General features: G+C 31.7%; 2 protein-coding genes across 2 annotated transcripts; both read right to left on the bottom strand.

Annotated features, from left to right (window-relative positions):
• Positions 1 to 4756: 4756 nt before the first annotated feature.
• Positions 4757 to 9055, bottom strand: LOC148606016 (uncharacterized protein T19C3.5-like). The gene is made up of 6 exons (XM_088546728.1): positions 8868 to 9055; positions 8231 to 8321; positions 7595 to 7717; positions 7063 to 7136; positions 6119 to 6276; positions 4757 to 4993 (listed from the first exon to the last, which is right to left on the bottom strand). The coding sequence occupies exons 1-6, from the start codon at positions 8953 to 8955 to the stop codon at positions 4928 to 4930; spliced, it is 600 nt and encodes a 199-aa protein (XP_088402854.1). The 5' UTR covers positions 8956 to 9055; the 3' UTR covers positions 4757 to 4927.
• Positions 9056 to 11646: 2591 nt separating this feature from the next.
• On the bottom strand, positions 11647 to 17000 carry LOC148606017 (uncharacterized). Its single transcript, XM_088546052.1, has 6 exons — positions 16873 to 17000; positions 15967 to 16057; positions 15405 to 15527; positions 13002 to 13075; positions 12012 to 12169; positions 11647 to 11796 (listed from the first exon to the last, which is right to left on the bottom strand). Exons 1-6 carry the CDS (start codon positions 16958 to 16960, stop codon positions 11647 to 11649), a joined length of 684 nt encoding a protein of 227 aa, XP_088402178.1. The 5' UTR covers positions 16961 to 17000.
• Between the last annotated feature and the right edge of the window lie 719 nt (positions 17001 to 17719).

Below are 17719 nucleotides of genomic sequence, written 5' to 3' on the forward strand. Positions count from 1 at the left end.
CAAAAACAAAAAACAAAAACAAAAAAAAACAAAAAAACAAAAAAAAAAACCACACACACAAAAAAGTTATGGTACCTAGAATAATACGTTATTCCGCAACAGAGTACTTCGTCACAATATCTACCTCACATAATGACAACATTGTTGACCGCTTTATCAGCAGGCGAAAATAGCTAATTTCGTTTATTTTTTTTTCGTATTCTAAAAAGTGTAGTTGAGTGTTAATGAGAAAGAAAGGGGAACCAGGATTCAAGCATAAATAAAAAGGATATTATCTAAGGAAAAAGACCACACAGGGAAGAGTAATCAAAGGAACAAATATTATAGCGTAGAAACACAAGAAAGAACATAAAGTAATTAAATAAATACATACAAAGTAACAAAAGTAAATGAGCAACTCGGAATCCACTAAAAACTGGGAACATGGACCAGGTGCACCGGTAAGGTAAACGCCCTCTGCTTTTTTTTAGAAACATCCACATAGAGTTGCTCATAAAAAGTAGACAAAAAAAAAAAAAGGAAAGGAAAACTATAACACTTCGAACAAATCAGTTTTCATTGTGCAAATAAATATACCGTAACGATCCACGAGTTCATGACAGAAAGACACAAACAACATAGAGAATGAAATAATCTAAATGTAACACGTACAACCCTATGACACGATGAACAAATCGGTTATCATGGTACAGATGGATACACCGTAGGGATCCACGAGTTCATGATGACGATTGCAAAACTTCTGTAGTGATGACTTTGATCTTGATGTAACATAACCCTATTCCAGAAACCTAACTGTTAGAGGTCGAGCACTGCACAAATAGTTCGCGTAGGTACGAATAAGCATAACGTAAGAGATAATATGAAAACTCCACACGCATGTGCTGAAAGGATATCGCCACATGTGAAAACAAAAACGAAAAAAAACCAAAACTTTGGACTGGAAGCAAAACTTAAGAATTAAAAAAAGTAATCTTGTAATGAAAGGATTTGTACAAGTTGCAGCCACTTTCATGGTAAATGTTGTACAAGTAGCAACATGTACACAAATAATTGTACAGGCTGCAACTTGTATTTCCGTGTCATATAAGTTGCAACATGTACAAACAGTTTGTACATGTTTGCAACTGATGCACACAATATACGTTGAATACACCAGCAATATCCAACGTTTTGACTTTTTTAAAAGGTACCGTTATTGAAATAATCTTACAAAATAAAGCCTTAAATTTAAAACTTGATAAATCAATTCAATACTTCACTGTATATGGCTTTTGTATGGTTATATCATACGTGCTAACTTATCATTTATTTCCCTCTTTTAGATGTTAGGGTAATTAAGGGAACCAAGATTTGCATGATAACCAAACAATATTCCGAGGATAAAGACTAGACAGGAAAAAAAGACTCACACTAAAAACATATGAAATAGCCAAAATAAATACAATTATAAAATGCTTACAATTAAGATATCAAATTTGAAAATTACATGTATTGTTTTAAGTAAACCAACCCTAACAGTTCTAATAATGCTTACAAAATTGCAAGATGTTTCTCTTATATTTTTGCATGGATATTGACGATACATAGACATAAAACTAAAAGCAGATTTGAAAAACAATTCATGATTATGCCTTTAGAAAACTTTCACTCAATTGTTATGGTTAAAACATTTCTTTAGGAGTGTAAAATATTTCTTTTATTTAATCGGTATTGACAGATTCATAGGTATGTATTTTATTTTTTTTGCCCCATTTCAAGGTTTGAATCAATACACGAGCTAGATTTATTTCAATGACTTGCATTAGTTGAGTAAAATCCCCGTGTTTATGATTAATTCAGAGTATGCAGTGTATGGCTTGTTTTTTTTTAATATAATAACAGGTTAATTTATTGGTAACCTGATTTTATTTCCATTTTTAATCATTTTTTTAATTTGTCAAAGACAACATGAAATCTTACACATAGAAATGTTTTATATACATCCATATAAGAACTAAGCATGTGAAATAGTTACAGTTTTACGGTTGTGATAATTAAATGGTTTCGACATACCTTTGCAACATTTCCAATACATTATTTACTCATGCCGACCTAGTTAGTTAAGTACAAATCTTTAAACGAAGCAGGCAAAATGAAATTACAATTTACAACATGCCAGTATCTGGCCTGCTTGGTTCCAAAACCTACCAACCGGACAATATATCTTCAACAAAGGAAGCCTCTTCTATTTGAAATAACATCTTTTTGATCTTGTCATGATTGAATTTGTAAGAAAATTATCGAATGTTAGAAGAAGTTTTTTTTTGACAGAGTTTGCCGTTGATTATATATTGCGCATGTTTATCATAATATGTTTAGAAAATCTTGTCTTGATAACACGGCCATAAGTGTGTATTTCGTATGATATGTTTCACCCTCTGCATGATTTCACTACCGTTTGTCAACAAAGGTATAGATGCAATTAATTTGGCTAACATCCTCCATCACAAAAACGTAACCAACGAATTTCCCCATATTTCAAGGAAAAATCAATACCGATTATTCATATTCCTATACTTCACATATTCCAAAATTTTCAATTATAAAAGGATATTGCAGAACCTCGAGAGTGAGGACTTCAAGGCTCAACCGCCTGACTGTTCTTGCAAAATTGCAAAAACTCTCCATTCAAATATGGTCCTCCCGTTGACGTCATTACGGAGATTTAATCATCATCGAAAACGAATCTCTTCGCAAGGTCCTTTTTAATGGTTCCAAGTACCGTGAACCACGCTCCATGAATAGGAATTATAACTTTAAAGTTCTTATGGATGCCATTGAGGACTATGCAAGAAAATGGATAAAACGAGAACAAGAAGACATTGATTCTCTGTTAGAGTGGGTAAAGGCTGTACGGCTCTCAGTTTTTATTAGAGAAAGAGTTGCTCATTTACCTTTGTTGCTTTGCACTAATTATTTTGATTTTTCTTTGTTCTGTTTTGTCTATGTCTATTTTTCCATGTCTGTTCTTTGTCCCTGGAGTACATTCTTTTGATTTCCACCGGAAACTTGGTTCCCTTGATTACTCCTTCTATAACTTTTGATCTGTGTCCTACTCATGTACCCCTTAATCTGCCATACTTGTGCTCCTATTTTTTTAAACTTCCATGTTCATTCACATCTATTACAATACACTCAATGTTTCTCTTATCAGCTAGTCCTTTGACAATTGACGGAATGATCAGTTAAGTTAACACACTTAACTTTTTCTTTGTTAATTGTTTGGGTAAGTGATACTTGATATGAATTTGTTTGTGACGTCAAGAACACTGCCCGAGAGAGCTTGTCTTCGACCGTCTCTAATGTCATATTGAAGATAAAAAACTTCATTATTGTTATATTGTTATATGTCTTATAATTTCATTCAACTACAACTCAGCTCTAACTGACTGGACATTGGCATCCATTTTTAGTATTGATTTGTTAATCATTTAATTTGTTATTCTTACACACCTTTCAAAATTATCAGTTTTTATGATTAGAATTAACTTTGGACTGGAAGCAAAACTTGTAATTTAAAAAAAGTAATCTTGTAATGAAAGGATTTGTACAAGTTGCAGCCACTTTCATGGTAAATGTTGTACAAGTAGCAACATGTACACAAATAATTGTACAGGCTGCAACTTGTCTTTCCGTGTCATATAAGTTGCAACATGTACAAACAGTTTGTACATGTTTGCAACTGATGCACACAATATACGTTGAATACACCAACAATATCCAGCGTTTTGACTTTTTTAAAAGGTACCGTTATTGAAATTATCTTACAAAATAAAGCCTTAAATTTAAAACTTGATAAATCAATTCAATACTTCACTGTATATGGCTTTTGTATGGTTATATTATATGTGCTAACTTATCATTTATTTCCCTCTTTTAGATGTTAGGGTAATTAAGGGAACCAAGATTTGCATGATAACCAAACAATATTCCGAGGATAAAAACTAGACAGGAAAATAAAGACTCACACACAAAACATATGAAATAGCCAAAATAAATACAATTACAAAATGCTTACAATTAAGATATCAAATTTGAAAATTCAAGATATAAGTTTCAATGAATTTGAAGATTGATTAAAACAGAGATTTTTGACTCCCACAATGCCACTCCGCCTTGTATTGTTTTAATGTTTAATAGATAATCACAGAACAGTTCGCAAGATACCTGTTTGTACATTAGAAACCACGAACCATCATGAATTCTGCAAACAAGCTCTTAGAATATCTCTTAAGACCACTTCATACTCATCACCTGTATAACTTTAAGTAAGACAATCTCGTCCTAAACATGTTTTTTAGATATTCATTACACTCCTTATTGGACACTACAGACACCATGAATTCGGCCTAATTCTTAATTATGAACATTTATTGGAGAATAATGGTAACCAATAATGGTAATCTGAATGGTTAACATACAGCACATATTGTGTTTTCTTTTTTACGTATCGTTTTAAGTAGGATATTGCATTGACAACATTTCTAAAAATCTTGAAAGCTTTTCTAATGGGTGATTATATTATGTTTGCATTGTTTGAGTCTAGGATGATACTGATTAATATAAGTTGTTATTCTTGTTTGAAATTTTAATGGCAGATTTCCCAAGACGGGGTACAAATGTGTGTTCGTGTTTTTAAAATATTTAATATTGTCTTTCCAAATAAGCATATATGACTACAAATTATAAATTAGCAAACAACACGACTCAGTGCTTCATTTTCTTTTACTTTATTTTTTTTTAAATCTTAATTTTGTACACATAAAATATTTGTTGGAAAGAATTGATCGAAGATAATGTTAAGCAAACCGATAACCCACCTATTAAGATATATTTGTAAACATTCAATATACAATTACTACTATTGATTTTGTTGTGCGGTTGATTAACCTAGTATATCAGTTATCCTTGGGGCATTGTCGTTGATAAGTTTGGTGACCGCTTTGCAAATCTGAAATAAGCCGAGTAAATCAAAGTGATATGTCAATATTTTTATATTGAAAATTAAAAAAAAATGTAGAGTACATCGACCGCTAACGTACTAGTTTCATTTAATTATTTTAATTTCTCACACAAACTATAGATTTTTCGATATTTAGCTTATGCTCATTGCAAACGTAGCAGATTATCAATCCAACTGAATCAAATTGTGCTCCGTTACTCGCTGACCTATTCCTTCACTATTGTGATGCTGGCTTTATAGCTGATCTTATCCAAAGAAGGAGCATCTTTTCGTCAGATCCTTTGATCTCAGTTTCCGTTGAATAGATGACGTTTGCACATGGCTTTCACCCCGAAAAAGTATGATAATGGAGACTACATTATTGTTAAAAGTTTACTATGGTACAATAGTCTGGGTAGTGTGGCTACAAAATTGAGTTGTGACGTGAACGCCCATACTAAGGTGCCGAAGGGATATTGCCACAGATGAAGGGGAAGTTGATGATACTGGATTAGATGTCTTTGCGTTTGTAGTATATTTGGTCATCATTTTTTTAGTGCCTGTAGTGTCCATTATCATAAGTTTTTTGGTGTAAAGCCAGCATCATAATTGTGAAAGAACCTGCCCGCCATACTTGAACATTTAGTTGTCGATACAAAATTCAAACATTTTGATAATCTAGCAAAACAGGTTTCATGAAGACCTTTTGAACTTTTCAGAATCCACATTGAAATTATACCGCCACGGAAGTAACAAGTGTTAGGAAAGTTGATTCGAAAAAAAGCTTGGTGTGCATTTTGCAGTTCCAGTTGTGAAGAGTTGTTTGTATGGACTCTTGTGGAGTTTTTTTAAAATCTACGACATGGACGAAAGATCAAAATCATCGCCTTAAGTAGCGAGACCGAAAGAGGATAGAACGGATTTTTGGTTCTTAACAAGCTCATCTATGGAGAGTCTGGAAGCAATATATGTTTTATTACTGTAAATATTTTATACTAAACATTAGATATAATGCGTCATGCAGACAAAAAAGTATTGTTTTTTTTGTCTGCTGGTACAACAGCATATTTGTCATATACAGTAGACAATGTTTTGACTTAGCCGGGTTCCTTGAACACTGACGGTTCAACTTACCTTCCCTTTCAACTCCTTTTTTAAACGTCTTGAAACAGGCCTCTTGAATGTGTTGGCAAGGAAACTTATTACATTCCCGGCAAGATCCTTACCCTCAAATTTAACATCTAAGGTTTTTATAGAGTCTTTACATGTTTTCACTTTGAATGTCTTTTTATCTATAAAAACAGTTATTCATTAAAGCAAGTTTATTATCAGATTGCACACCGTTTTTTTCCAGAATTTATCTATGTCTAAAATCGGAAAGTCGGACCACCCACTCACAAAACAAATAAAAGTCCGAAGGACGGACTTTTATGTCTGATTTGTAGTTAAATGGTTATAATTCCAATCCTAAAATTTCGAAAATTATTTTTTTACTCTTATTCAGTAAAATTGACACCCGACATTGATGAACACGGGTGCTAGTTAAATTGGACTTTTTTTTTAAATAAATGAAATAAATGTGAGACATTAAACAGACAAAGCGTTTATATTTTCCCTTAATATCTAACCACTGCAAAGTTTTGAATTCCCATTGAAATGGAGCAAGGCTAATTGAGTAGATAGGCAATATTGGTTACTATAAAATAGGTACAACAAAAAAACAAATAACAAATAACAAAAACAAAAACAAAAACAAAAACAAAAAAAAAATAACAAAAGCAAAAACAAAAACAAAAACAAAAAACAAAAACAAATTTGTGATTTTCTTTTAAAGAAAAGCTTAGATACATGAAAACAAAAAGAACAAAAAAAAGAATGTCACTCTGTGCAAAAACACTGAAATTTATACCTCATATATTTTACTTTCAATGTACAAAAACTACTTATCTCATATTCTACATTTTGTGGTAGTTTTAATAAGTTATCAACTTTTTGTATACAAAATGAAATTGTAACAAAGTAAATACATATTTCATTAATATAAATTTATCGAAATAAAATATGTCGGTAATACTCACCGAGCGTTAGTATGATATCTATTCCTTTAGCAGACACATTTAAAGTACCGCTTGCTTTTATTCTGACAAATACACTAAAACCAAACACGACAAAACAATTAATTTTATATCATGGCAACGAATATAGTGTAACTACTACAAGTATAAAAGAATTTTCAACCGATGAATCAAGTTTTTTTTTATTGTAAATGTTTTATAACTGTGTGATTGATATTAAAAGCGATTTTCTAATTACGTATGAAATGCCAAAAGTGTTTACAAAACAACTTAATGCAAGAGTGAAAAATAATTATTTCATAGATAAATACCACAACTTCTAGCACTTTAAAACTTCAAATGTGTTTTATCATTTTAGTAACACAATAGATCTATAATTAGTGACAAAGGGGATTCCAAATGACCGACAAGATAATGGGCACTTTCTCTGTCTCTGAGACACTTTAGTAGAAAAAAATGTTTAATTTCAATTTGTAAGTGTGCCAATAATCTTTTTAAGCTGCATTAACTACAAACAGATTCAATATACACTTACATCTTAAAGTTAATATTCCAATTTGCTGATAATCTAATTCCAAAATTGGTAAATTCACATCTAAGAATGGAACCAATTTCTGTTATCTTTATATCCGGTAGAAATATCTCTATTACTTTAATACTAAAGACATGAAAGTATAACAAATCATTTTAAAGCATTTTTTGTATATACTTGACCAACCTTTGGTCTTTCCTTAATAGTTTCAAGCAGAGCAACAAACATATGTTTATTCCATAAGTTTGTTTTTAGTCCTTATATTTTGAACGCGGTAATTTCAGCAACTTTCTTGTTATTTTCATTCTGCAGGCGGAAGGTTCATTTTTCTTACTTGACATTCAGTCTTTCGTGTCCAGATCTTTTAATGACCACATTTAAAAGTTATCTCAACATTACCATGCTTTATATGTCCGACATTTGTTCTCCTAAATTTGCCATAAAAAATCGAAAATATTTTACGAAAATGAAAAAAAAAAGATGAAGGCGTAAAATGTATGCCGAGTTAGTATAACTGAATACCGTATGTAATGGAGTTAGAAATCGCCAAAAGTTTTACATTGATAATATTTATAATAATTAATAAAATTCAGCACATAAGAATATTAATATAAACGTATTTTTAATACAAGGTCATACTTTGTAACTTTTCCTTTCTTGAATTTTTGGTCCGGTATTTTGATGAGATTTATCAAATCAACTTTAACCAAGTCTTTTAGTGTAGATCCAGCTGGAATGTAATGTATCGATCAGTGTATTAAGAATTGCTATTTCTAAAAACCAGGCAGATTCTTTATCAAAGGCACGTTCTTTATTGATGGTGTAATCGTTATATGTTAGTTAAAACATGCATTTATCTTTGTATGTTATGTATGTAGTTAATTTGCATGGATCACAAAACATTTGTATGACGACAAGTTTTCAAAAAAGCCATTTCATTAAACGCGTCAAAAAACAATTATGATTATATATCTCACTTTCCATTTTTGATAAACACGTTTAAAGTAAAAAGTCTTGGAAAAAATGAATACAATGGAGATTTAATTGAATTCTTAACAGAAAGTATCAGATTTTAGTCCTGTTATGTTTATGTGTGTCAAATTTAATACTTACTTCTATTAATTTAAACAAATCTAGAATAAATTTATTAAAAAAAAACAAAATATGATTTTTACAAGTGCCATTAACTTTTTTTTGAGTATATAACGCAATCACGTTAGTGTACATTTGACTTGTATAGTTTTGATTAAAATCGTACAATACTAACAAATCTTACCTATTTCTAACTTTGTCTGTGGTATACCAGCTCGTATTTTTACAACATAAAGTAGTAAGATAAGCAATGCAAATTTTAAACAAGTCATGCTACTTCTAATAATCGTCGTGAGTTTCGGTATATCCAAAGAAAATAAAGCACTTATATGATCAGTGTCGACAGATTTCGATGATTACATTGGTTAAAACTCCTTTTACTTTCTCTATGATTGAACGTTTAGTATTTCAAGACCATGTAAATTATGTAAGTATGCATGCTGTATATTTGTTATATTATAACGGTATAACGGCTAAAGAATCGCTTTATTTAATGCCTGACATATTTTCGTTTCATCAATTTTAGAACAACATTCCTAGTTTTCTTAAAATAGCAATAAAATGAATTGATTTAAAATATAAATGTCACAGAACAAATTTGACGGTTTGCGTTAATGAAGTAGTGCATAATTTTAAACCATTCAGAAACACAGAACAACGGAAAATACAAAACATGTAAAATATATTGTAAAAAAAAATATTTTGTCATTTTATATATATGTGAAATGATGTGGGATTGGATATAATGAAATTGTTTAGGTAACTATGAATTTCCGACTTACGTCTTGTTAATAGCGGTGTAAGGGCTAAAGAGATTGAATTTATTAAAATCCTGCTACACTCATTTTTCTGTTTGATTAACTTTTAGAATAAATTTATAAAATTTCGACAAAAATGAAAAGTACTTTATAATTTTATTTTAAATTTATATGCTGGTAAACACATTTTCAGGTTTTAGATGTTTTTGTAAAGGCTAAACGGCTTGCACACATGTTTGATTTTAGATGTAAACGGCTGGCTCAGAAAATATTTGAACAGAAATATGTTTTCAAAAGACGGTAGCCACTACTCCGAAAGTTCAACGGTCATCAACATGACCTCCTTAATCGTCATAGAGTATCTGCTTCTATAATGACTAATGAAGTTCGCTAGGCTTCTGCCTCATTATCGGACATGGAATTTTATGAACAGCATGGTTGGAGTCTCGCAAAAAGCATTATCTGCTTACCCCCCGAACAATCCATGTTCACGCCCGTTTTAATGGGGTGGTGCTGCTGGTTCCTGTATGTATTTTCATGATTTTTCTTTCTTGTTGTTTGATCCTATGTCATGTAATTTATACCAGGCTTTTTGTGACTAAAATTAGAAAAATAATGCACCAGATTGATGATCAGATTTGGCAGTGAAACAATGACTGTATCATGAATGCTGATGCAAAATTGAGGTTAGGTTTGCCTTATTGAAATAGCCAAACATTTCGTCATCTCGATAATTGTCATCAAACTTAGAACTGTTTCACCAAATTGTCTTGTCCTGGCCTAAAAGGATTTAATCAGCTTCAGTAGCCGACGTGAACGTAAAAATACAGATTACTGTATAACCTTATGATTTTAATGATTATACATTACGGAAGATTGTAACTCAGAGACAGACCACACAAAAAATCACATTGAATACATTCAACTACCCTGTTAGAAATATCAAAGTAATAGCGACCTTTGCAAACCAAAGAAACATCAAAGGAAGGTAAGAATTTTTTAGAGTAAAATCTTTGGAGTCCTCTTATATTGGTTCGAATAACTGTAGATCGTACTTACATAATATCAATGCTAGAGATATTTCCGACCCAATATTTGAGAGGAGTTATACAATAATCCACAACAGCAATATAGGTGAAATTAGAAGCGGATTCGGAGAGTGTAAAAGAATGGAACTAACATTAATCCCAAACAACTGACATGAAATAGACACCAGTGGAAAAAATATACGACCAAAAATGACAGAAAAATAAATGAATAAATGTGTCTTGGGGTTATGTAGGAGCTAGTACAAAGACAATTACGTATTGCCAATGCGCTTATTACTTTACTAGATATATAGATAGTGTCTACATTTTCTTCTCATAAGCACTTCTACCAACACTCAAAAAGGTTGTTAGTAGACTACATCAACAATTTCCATTTAAAGATACAGGTCACTAAACGAAAACAAAAACAAAACAAAACAAAAAGGTACCACTATGATTTGTTCATAATTCAAGTACAAATTTTTCCGCCAATTATTTCAACTCGATAAGAATTGTTGTATCATATCCAATCTTCCCAATTAAGAATTTAATGAAAATAAATTAGTTTTTGGTAATTTTGTTGTTACCATTAATTTGAATAATTTGAAAATTAAATCTTTCAACATACCAAAGATTGTTTTCTGTTAAAATTTCATGATTCCACACAAATGATACTAAACGCAAACGAGATACCATGAAACCTGTCAAAAACATATCCGGAATAAACCGAAAACTTGTCTTCACTTGGCGTCTTCTTAAGTACGTACATTTCAACTTCAATTCATTATGAACCTGCGGAGACTTAACGACTTCCTAAACAAAACGAATCCTTCAGCCCTTAACGTTTAAGTGAAGGAGGTAGACCTAAGGTAAGGGACATAAGACTGACAAATCATTGGAACATTTGTATTCAGCATTTGACATCAATCTCATGTAAGCAGCAAAGTAACTTGGATTTATTTCATTCTGTTTCAAGTGGAAGCTAGATAGACTTTGGTGAATTTGAATATGATACAAGCATATCACTGATTTCAAGAGTTATATCCCTTACCCAAGATCTATCTCCTTAATACAGGTTTCACTGTAACTGAAAACTGACACAAAATCCATTCGGGGGAAATATGAAACAGCAAGCATATAAACAAATATATGAATTTAAAACACTTTTATTTGAATATCATGGAATTACCCCGTTAGGTCGAGGTGTCGGTCGTGGAAAAGGGGTAGGTCTTGGTCTAGGTATTGGTCTTGGTTTCAATGTTATTCCAAGTATTTTGGCAATTTTAGCGGCATTGCTATCGATAAGTCGTCTAACAGCTGCGCAAATCTAAAACAAATCATGAACATAAAAGTTATAATTTGCCTTATCTCAGATTAGCAACAAATTTTTTTAAATGATAAATTAATGTTTGCCTAGGCAATACATGCATATATGTTATAAAAAGACTGCAAGCTTAAGATATCTTATCTAATATGATATAACAAAATGCCAATACGGATTTGATAAGTTAAATATAAATACCCCATTATCGGTGTACTAACCTTTCCCTTCAATTGCCTTTTGAAGAATTTGATAACACGTTTCTTGAACGTCTTTGTTATAAAAGTCAAAACCTTTCCGACAAAGTTTTTTCCTTTAAAGTCAACGTCCAATTTCTTTATAACGTCGGAACATCTTATAACTTGCAATGTTGTTTTACCTGTTAATTTTAAAGTTAAATCGTTATTAGTAAATTCTTGTCAGAACAGATATTCATAGTACCGCCAGTACTTAAGTGCACAATGTTTTAATTCGTTTAATTTATAGGCGACACTACTTCAGAGGACCACATTATATCATAGGCAGAAAACTTTTGCTATTTAGATATAATATTCATCTGTGTCATCTTAGTTGCAAACTCCTTTCTGTGTTCAAATTTATACAGTAAAGACATTTGTAAGATTTTGACACTTCTTTAAAGAAAGGTATTAATGTCTTGTGAAATTTGTACATTAGGATAGAAAAGCTTATAATCTAGAGCACTGTTACGTTTGGTTGATAGTTTCTAAAAATGATAGAACACTATTTAGGGGTAAACAAAAAAGTAACAATGTCAAAGATTCAAACGAGGAAATATACACAGTAAAGAAATTAAGAGTAACAACAACCAGAAGGAATAACGAAGAATACGCACACACACACACACACACACACACACACACACACACACACACACACACACACACACACACACACACACACACACACACACATTTTGTGCCCATCTGAATAAATGTTGTTTGTTGAAACTCTAACTCACCAAACTGCTTGTTTCAGATTCCATAACTTTTTAAAAATCTAAAAACAGTCGAACATTTACCAGTCAGTGATGCAATACAATTTTTAAAAGTTTAATCAGGTCTGTTCAAACTTCAGAATTGGATTCTGACACTGATACATCTTTAATTTCTGCTTGTTTTGAATTTATATCAGTAATGATTACATTGAGCTTCATCATGACAGTAGTAAAGTTATTCTGAGTAATATCTTACTGAGAGAAATAGTAATTCCCACGCCATTTGCTGATGCTTTCAATGTGCCTTTTCCTTTGACGCTAACTAACACTCTGAAAGATACATTTAACGGTAACATTCAAAAGTTGATTAAAATGTCAATCGAAATAAAAGTAAATAAAGATCATACAAAGCATCAAACATTTCAATGACAGACAAAGACAACTTTGAACCACGGCTTTATCAACAAATGATCAAAGTTAGATTTGACCTTTTTAGGTGTGCTTAATGGTATAATATTTTTCCATACTAACAGGATTTAAAGGGGATGATCAAGCCCGCTGCATGTTTTTCGACTGTCCCAGGTCAGAAATTCTAGCCTCTATTTATCTTGTTTAGTTTTCACTTTCAGGTTATTTTTATTTTGCTTGTGTATATAAGGGCAACTATTTCGCTGTAGTCTTTATGACAGCTGCACCTTGCCCTGTGGTGTAATAGTTTCATCGGTGTTCATTGCAGAAACATGTGTGGCCTAGCTATAGATGATATTTTTCATCCACGAGGGTTGTTGGCACATCGACATTTTTGTAATATGATATTACTAATCATTGGACCATCCAGATTTACCAAACTATTAGCATAAATTCAAATTATCCGCCGGGAAAGATTTGATTTCCAATGAATTTGAAATAAACAAGTACTATCGTAAGTTATCTGGGTAAATGTTTTGAATTCGAAAATTTAAACGGTAAAGTTGGATTTCAGTTAAATCACTAATGATCAACATTTGCTTTTGAAGTAAAAATTGTGCAAATTTCGTAATGTAAATAATGGCATGCTGGTTACGATGTCACCGTAAACAAATCGATAAATGCAGAAAAATGGCTTTTTGTATCCATTTGCACCATAAAAACTGGTTTGTTCAACCTAACATAGAAAAGCAGAGGACTCTTACCCTACCAGTGCACCTGGTGTTTTTAGCGAAGTCTGAGTGGCTCGTTTAATTGTGTTACTTTGTATGTATTATTTTGGTTATTTATGTTCTTTGTTGTGAGTGTCTGTTTTCCAAGTCTGGCCTTTGTCCTTGGCTTACATTCTTTAGATTTCGGCTAGAATTTGGATTCCCTTGATCACTCTTGTTCTTTTTTGTTCTTTTGTGTTCTTTAAAGTTCTTTAATATTCAAACAAAATTCAGGAAGGAGGCATTGCATAAACTTGTGGTAACATATTTAAAAGAAGAAAAATCAAACGAAGATTCCTTAACGAAACAGCAACGAAAGCACCAAAATGGCAATCCACAAAGAACAAATCAATATCAACGAAAGAACTAAAAATAAATTGCATGAACTACACCGTAAACCATTTTCAATGGCCCCGAAAGGGTAAACACTTCCTATTTCTTGAATGACTATAGGCGTATTGTTTAGTGAAGGTCAAAATTAATGTAAAGAAAGACAACTGGGGGTCGCTGACCATATTCGAAAAGGTTACAAGAGAAAGAACGGTATTTTATGTCACAAAGGTGACGTTGAATAATAAAAAAAATGGTTGACGTTTTACCTCAAATCTACCCCAAAGAACTTTTTGCCGCATAGGATACTACAGACAATGATGTCTGCTTCATATCAAGACCTACTTTCAGAGACCGATTAAGGAAGACGACTAGTAGCTTCATCAAACGACAAACGATGTCATTTGTCTGCTGGCATTTTTTCAGCCCCTGCGTATAGATGTTCTTTATCACAGTTTATACGCAATGTTAGAGCCTTTGGAAGCTACACGGCTTTCTTGTATTGCGCTAAATTTCTTTCAAATAAGATATTGGAACAAGGTTATGTCGCCACAAAGTTTAAGTCGCTACTTCAAATGTTTTAAAGTTGACACCATAAACCCGTTGATCGTCAAAATGCAGCTATCTCAACCGTTATAATAGTTTTGATCAGAATGTTGCCGTTTCTGTTTCTCCCTTTTATTTCACCCCGTATTAGACATCATATGATTAACTCGATGGTTTATTCTGTGAATGAAGATGACGCTTGCCGTACCACTGCACCTGATAAATAGTTAAGTGCATATTGCTAATAGATTCATAAGTTACTAATTGTATTCTTAATGTGCGTCATTGTGACGTTGTGTCTGTTTTTGTGTAGATCTTGTCCCCGAATATTAAATAAAATGTTTTTTTTTTATCATGGTCTTCTTGGATTTACTTTTATATTTGTCAGTCTAGTTCGATTGACGACCGTAGAAAGTTTGGCACGTCGACTTTGTGTATATTATCATTGTCCAATTAGTCACGGTGCCGTTGCAATTCCTGGCGCAGCGAAACATGTCTCCTGTCTATCAATAATTGCGAACTTGTCAAGAAAGACCCGCCTTGGAGGTTCGAAGTGACATCGAATTTACTTGATACATCTGCCCTTTTAAACAACACTTACTTACATTTTAAATTTGACTCTCCAATTAGCTTCCAATTTTACTCCAAAATTTGATATTTGAACTGTAAGTGTTGTTCCCCTTTCAGTTATTTTTACATCCGGGAGTGTCAGGCTTACAATTTTGATACTGAAATATTAACCTATTATTAGCATCAAATTAATTTATGACTATTTTTTTCAATATCTACAACAATAATTCATACGATCATAAAGTATAATGTCATACATATACTGTTCGTTAAAAGATACAAAATGAAATCGAACTTGTAAATACTAGAATGCAATACCTTTGTCTAGTGTTGGGTAATAAGTTTATGTCAAGGTCTTTACTACTTCTCTGTGAGTATCTGGATGTTTGTTTCTAACTTCTTGTTCTTCTGTGACCTTTGTCCATTGTCTTTTTTCCCAAGCTTTATTTTGAGCGCCCCGCTGGAATCTTCGATAATTTAACTACATCGAAGTGATATAAAATATGCACCAATGAACGTCTATCTTATAAAAAATAAATGATCTGCTCCCACGACTGTGAATTCACTCGGAATGGCAAGCAAATTGGCAACTCTTACCTGGTAACTTTGCCTTTTTTAATCTTGTAATCTGGTATTTTTATCAGAGATAACATATCATTCTTTATCATGCCTTGGAGTGTTTTTCCGGCTAAATCAAAATACAATATGCGTACATTGTAGTTAATGGCTTACAGTATAACACTTAGGGATATTAGGGACATTAAAATCATTGGTTGTCTTAGTTATTTAATGTTCTTTATTACGTGTGTCTGTTTTCTCTGTCTAGTCTTTATAACTGGATTGTATTCGTCTGATTTCCGCTAGAATTTTGTTTTCCTTTTTTTTGCCCTTAGGAATAAAACGTTCATATTTGTCAAATACAAAAAATCTGCCTAAATATGTCATTTTGCTTGATAGGTTTAGTGGTATTATTGTTAATTAAATGTATTTTGTACAAAGACATATCATAATGCACTGTAAAAGCAAAGTAAACTACGACATTTCTTTAGCCATTTTTTTGCAATCATTCAGAGGCATTTTATAAAGAAGCTTTGAATTTGTTATTCTTAAAAGTTAAACTCGCCTATGTATGAATAAGAAATCGCTAAATATACACTTGCTCACTTTATGCTAATGTGATTTAAAAGAGTAATCAAGGGAATCAAGGTTATAGTGGTAATCAAAAGAATGTAATCCAAGGACAAAGACCAGACATGGAAAACAGACATACACAACAAAGAACATAAAGTAACTAAAATCATACATACAATTAGAGCACATCTAATTTTAATCGCAAATATAAAGCTTTGAATAATAGTAATAAAAAAAACCGAAATGTGCAGATTAAATTATTATTGCCATACCCCACTATCTAATAACCTATTCTCCATTGCCCCGTGCCACATGCAATAAGACTGTTTACGTTATTTAGGTGTACTGGTTATTAAAACATTCTTTTCTTACCTATATTGATATTTGCATTAGGTATTCCAAGGGTTAATTGAACAATACAAAACAATGAAACGAGAAACAAAATCTTTATGCAAGTCATTTTAACTGAGTATAGTATATATGTTTTTGTTTACAATAAATTAGAAAATTATAACTCATGTAACGTTTTAGATTTGAAATTTCTTTCTTATTGGCAGCTTTCTTGGTCCTCATTGGATGTATTCTTTTACAAATGAGAGAATAAGCTGTATTTGCTCAACCAGTTAAATGTATTTCGATTTCAAATTCTTTCTTGTTAACTTTAAGTGAATATGCATCGTGTATATGTATAAAAACTTTCATTTTTATGCATTGCATTTAATCATCCCTTCTTTCTCATACCCTATTTAACTTTCGTGGTTTTCATATGATAACATTTTCAAAAAATACTAAAACTAATCCTGTTCGATCAACCTGCTTAAATCATAGAGATTTTAAATATTTTCAATAATGTACTTATCATGTAGAAGTTTTTGTATGAAGGTTTCATACTTTTTCCAGATGTGCATTGATATAAATCAAATAATGTTAATTTTAGGTTTACATCCAGGACATACAATAATGAGCCATATATTTTACTTATTCTGATATAAACTTTTGTGTAAAATATTGCAACCAATATAGTCTCCCACTATATATTCGAAATGTGCCGTCACTGTATATTTGAAAAAAAACTTGTTAAAACACATCTTTTACAGCCTATGGAGACAGTGTGTAAATTTTGATCATTTTATTTATCACTTTATCTGACCTTAACGATCCCGTGTACTTGATTATGTTTCCGTCGCTCATTGTTTTATTACCTTTAACACGACTTTTC

Source organism: Perna viridis, chromosome 9 (genome assembly GCF_037379345.1).
Source record: "Perna viridis isolate PV_CMFRI_1.1 ecotype Kerala chromosome 9, ASM3737934v1, whole genome shotgun sequence".
Lineage (NCBI taxonomy): Eukaryota > Metazoa > Mollusca > Bivalvia > Mytilida > Mytilidae > Perna > Perna viridis.

What these genes read in the sequence shown, in the direction of transcription:
- LOC148606017 (XM_088546052.1), bottom strand. Translation starts at nt 16,960, where the DNA reads ATGACTTGCATAAAGATTTTGTTTCTCGTTTCATTGTTTTGTATTGTT. An exon ending in AAAAAAGGCAAAGTTACCAG is followed by an intron (nt 15,528 to 15,966) that starts GTAAGAGTTGCC and finishes TTAATATTTCAG; the next exon opens with TATCAAAATTGTAAGCCTGA. An exon ending in AAAGGCAATTGAAGGGAAAG is followed by an intron (nt 11,797 to 12,011) that starts GTTAGTACACCG and finishes GATTTGTTTTAG; the next exon opens with ATTTGCGCAGCTGTTAGACG.
- LOC148606016 (XM_088546728.1), bottom strand. Translation starts at nt 8,955, where the DNA reads ATGACTTGTTTAAAATTTGCATTGCTTATCTTACTACTTTATGTTGTA. An exon ending in ACAGACAAAGTTAGAAATAG is followed by an intron (nt 8,322 to 8,867) that starts GTAAGATTTGTT and finishes ATTACATTCCAG; the next exon opens with CTGGATCTACACTAAAAGAC. An exon ending in AAGAAAGGAAAAGTTACAAA is followed by an intron (nt 7,718 to 8,230) that starts GTATGACCTTGT and finishes TCATGTCTTTAG; the next exon opens with TATTAAAGTAATAGAGATAT.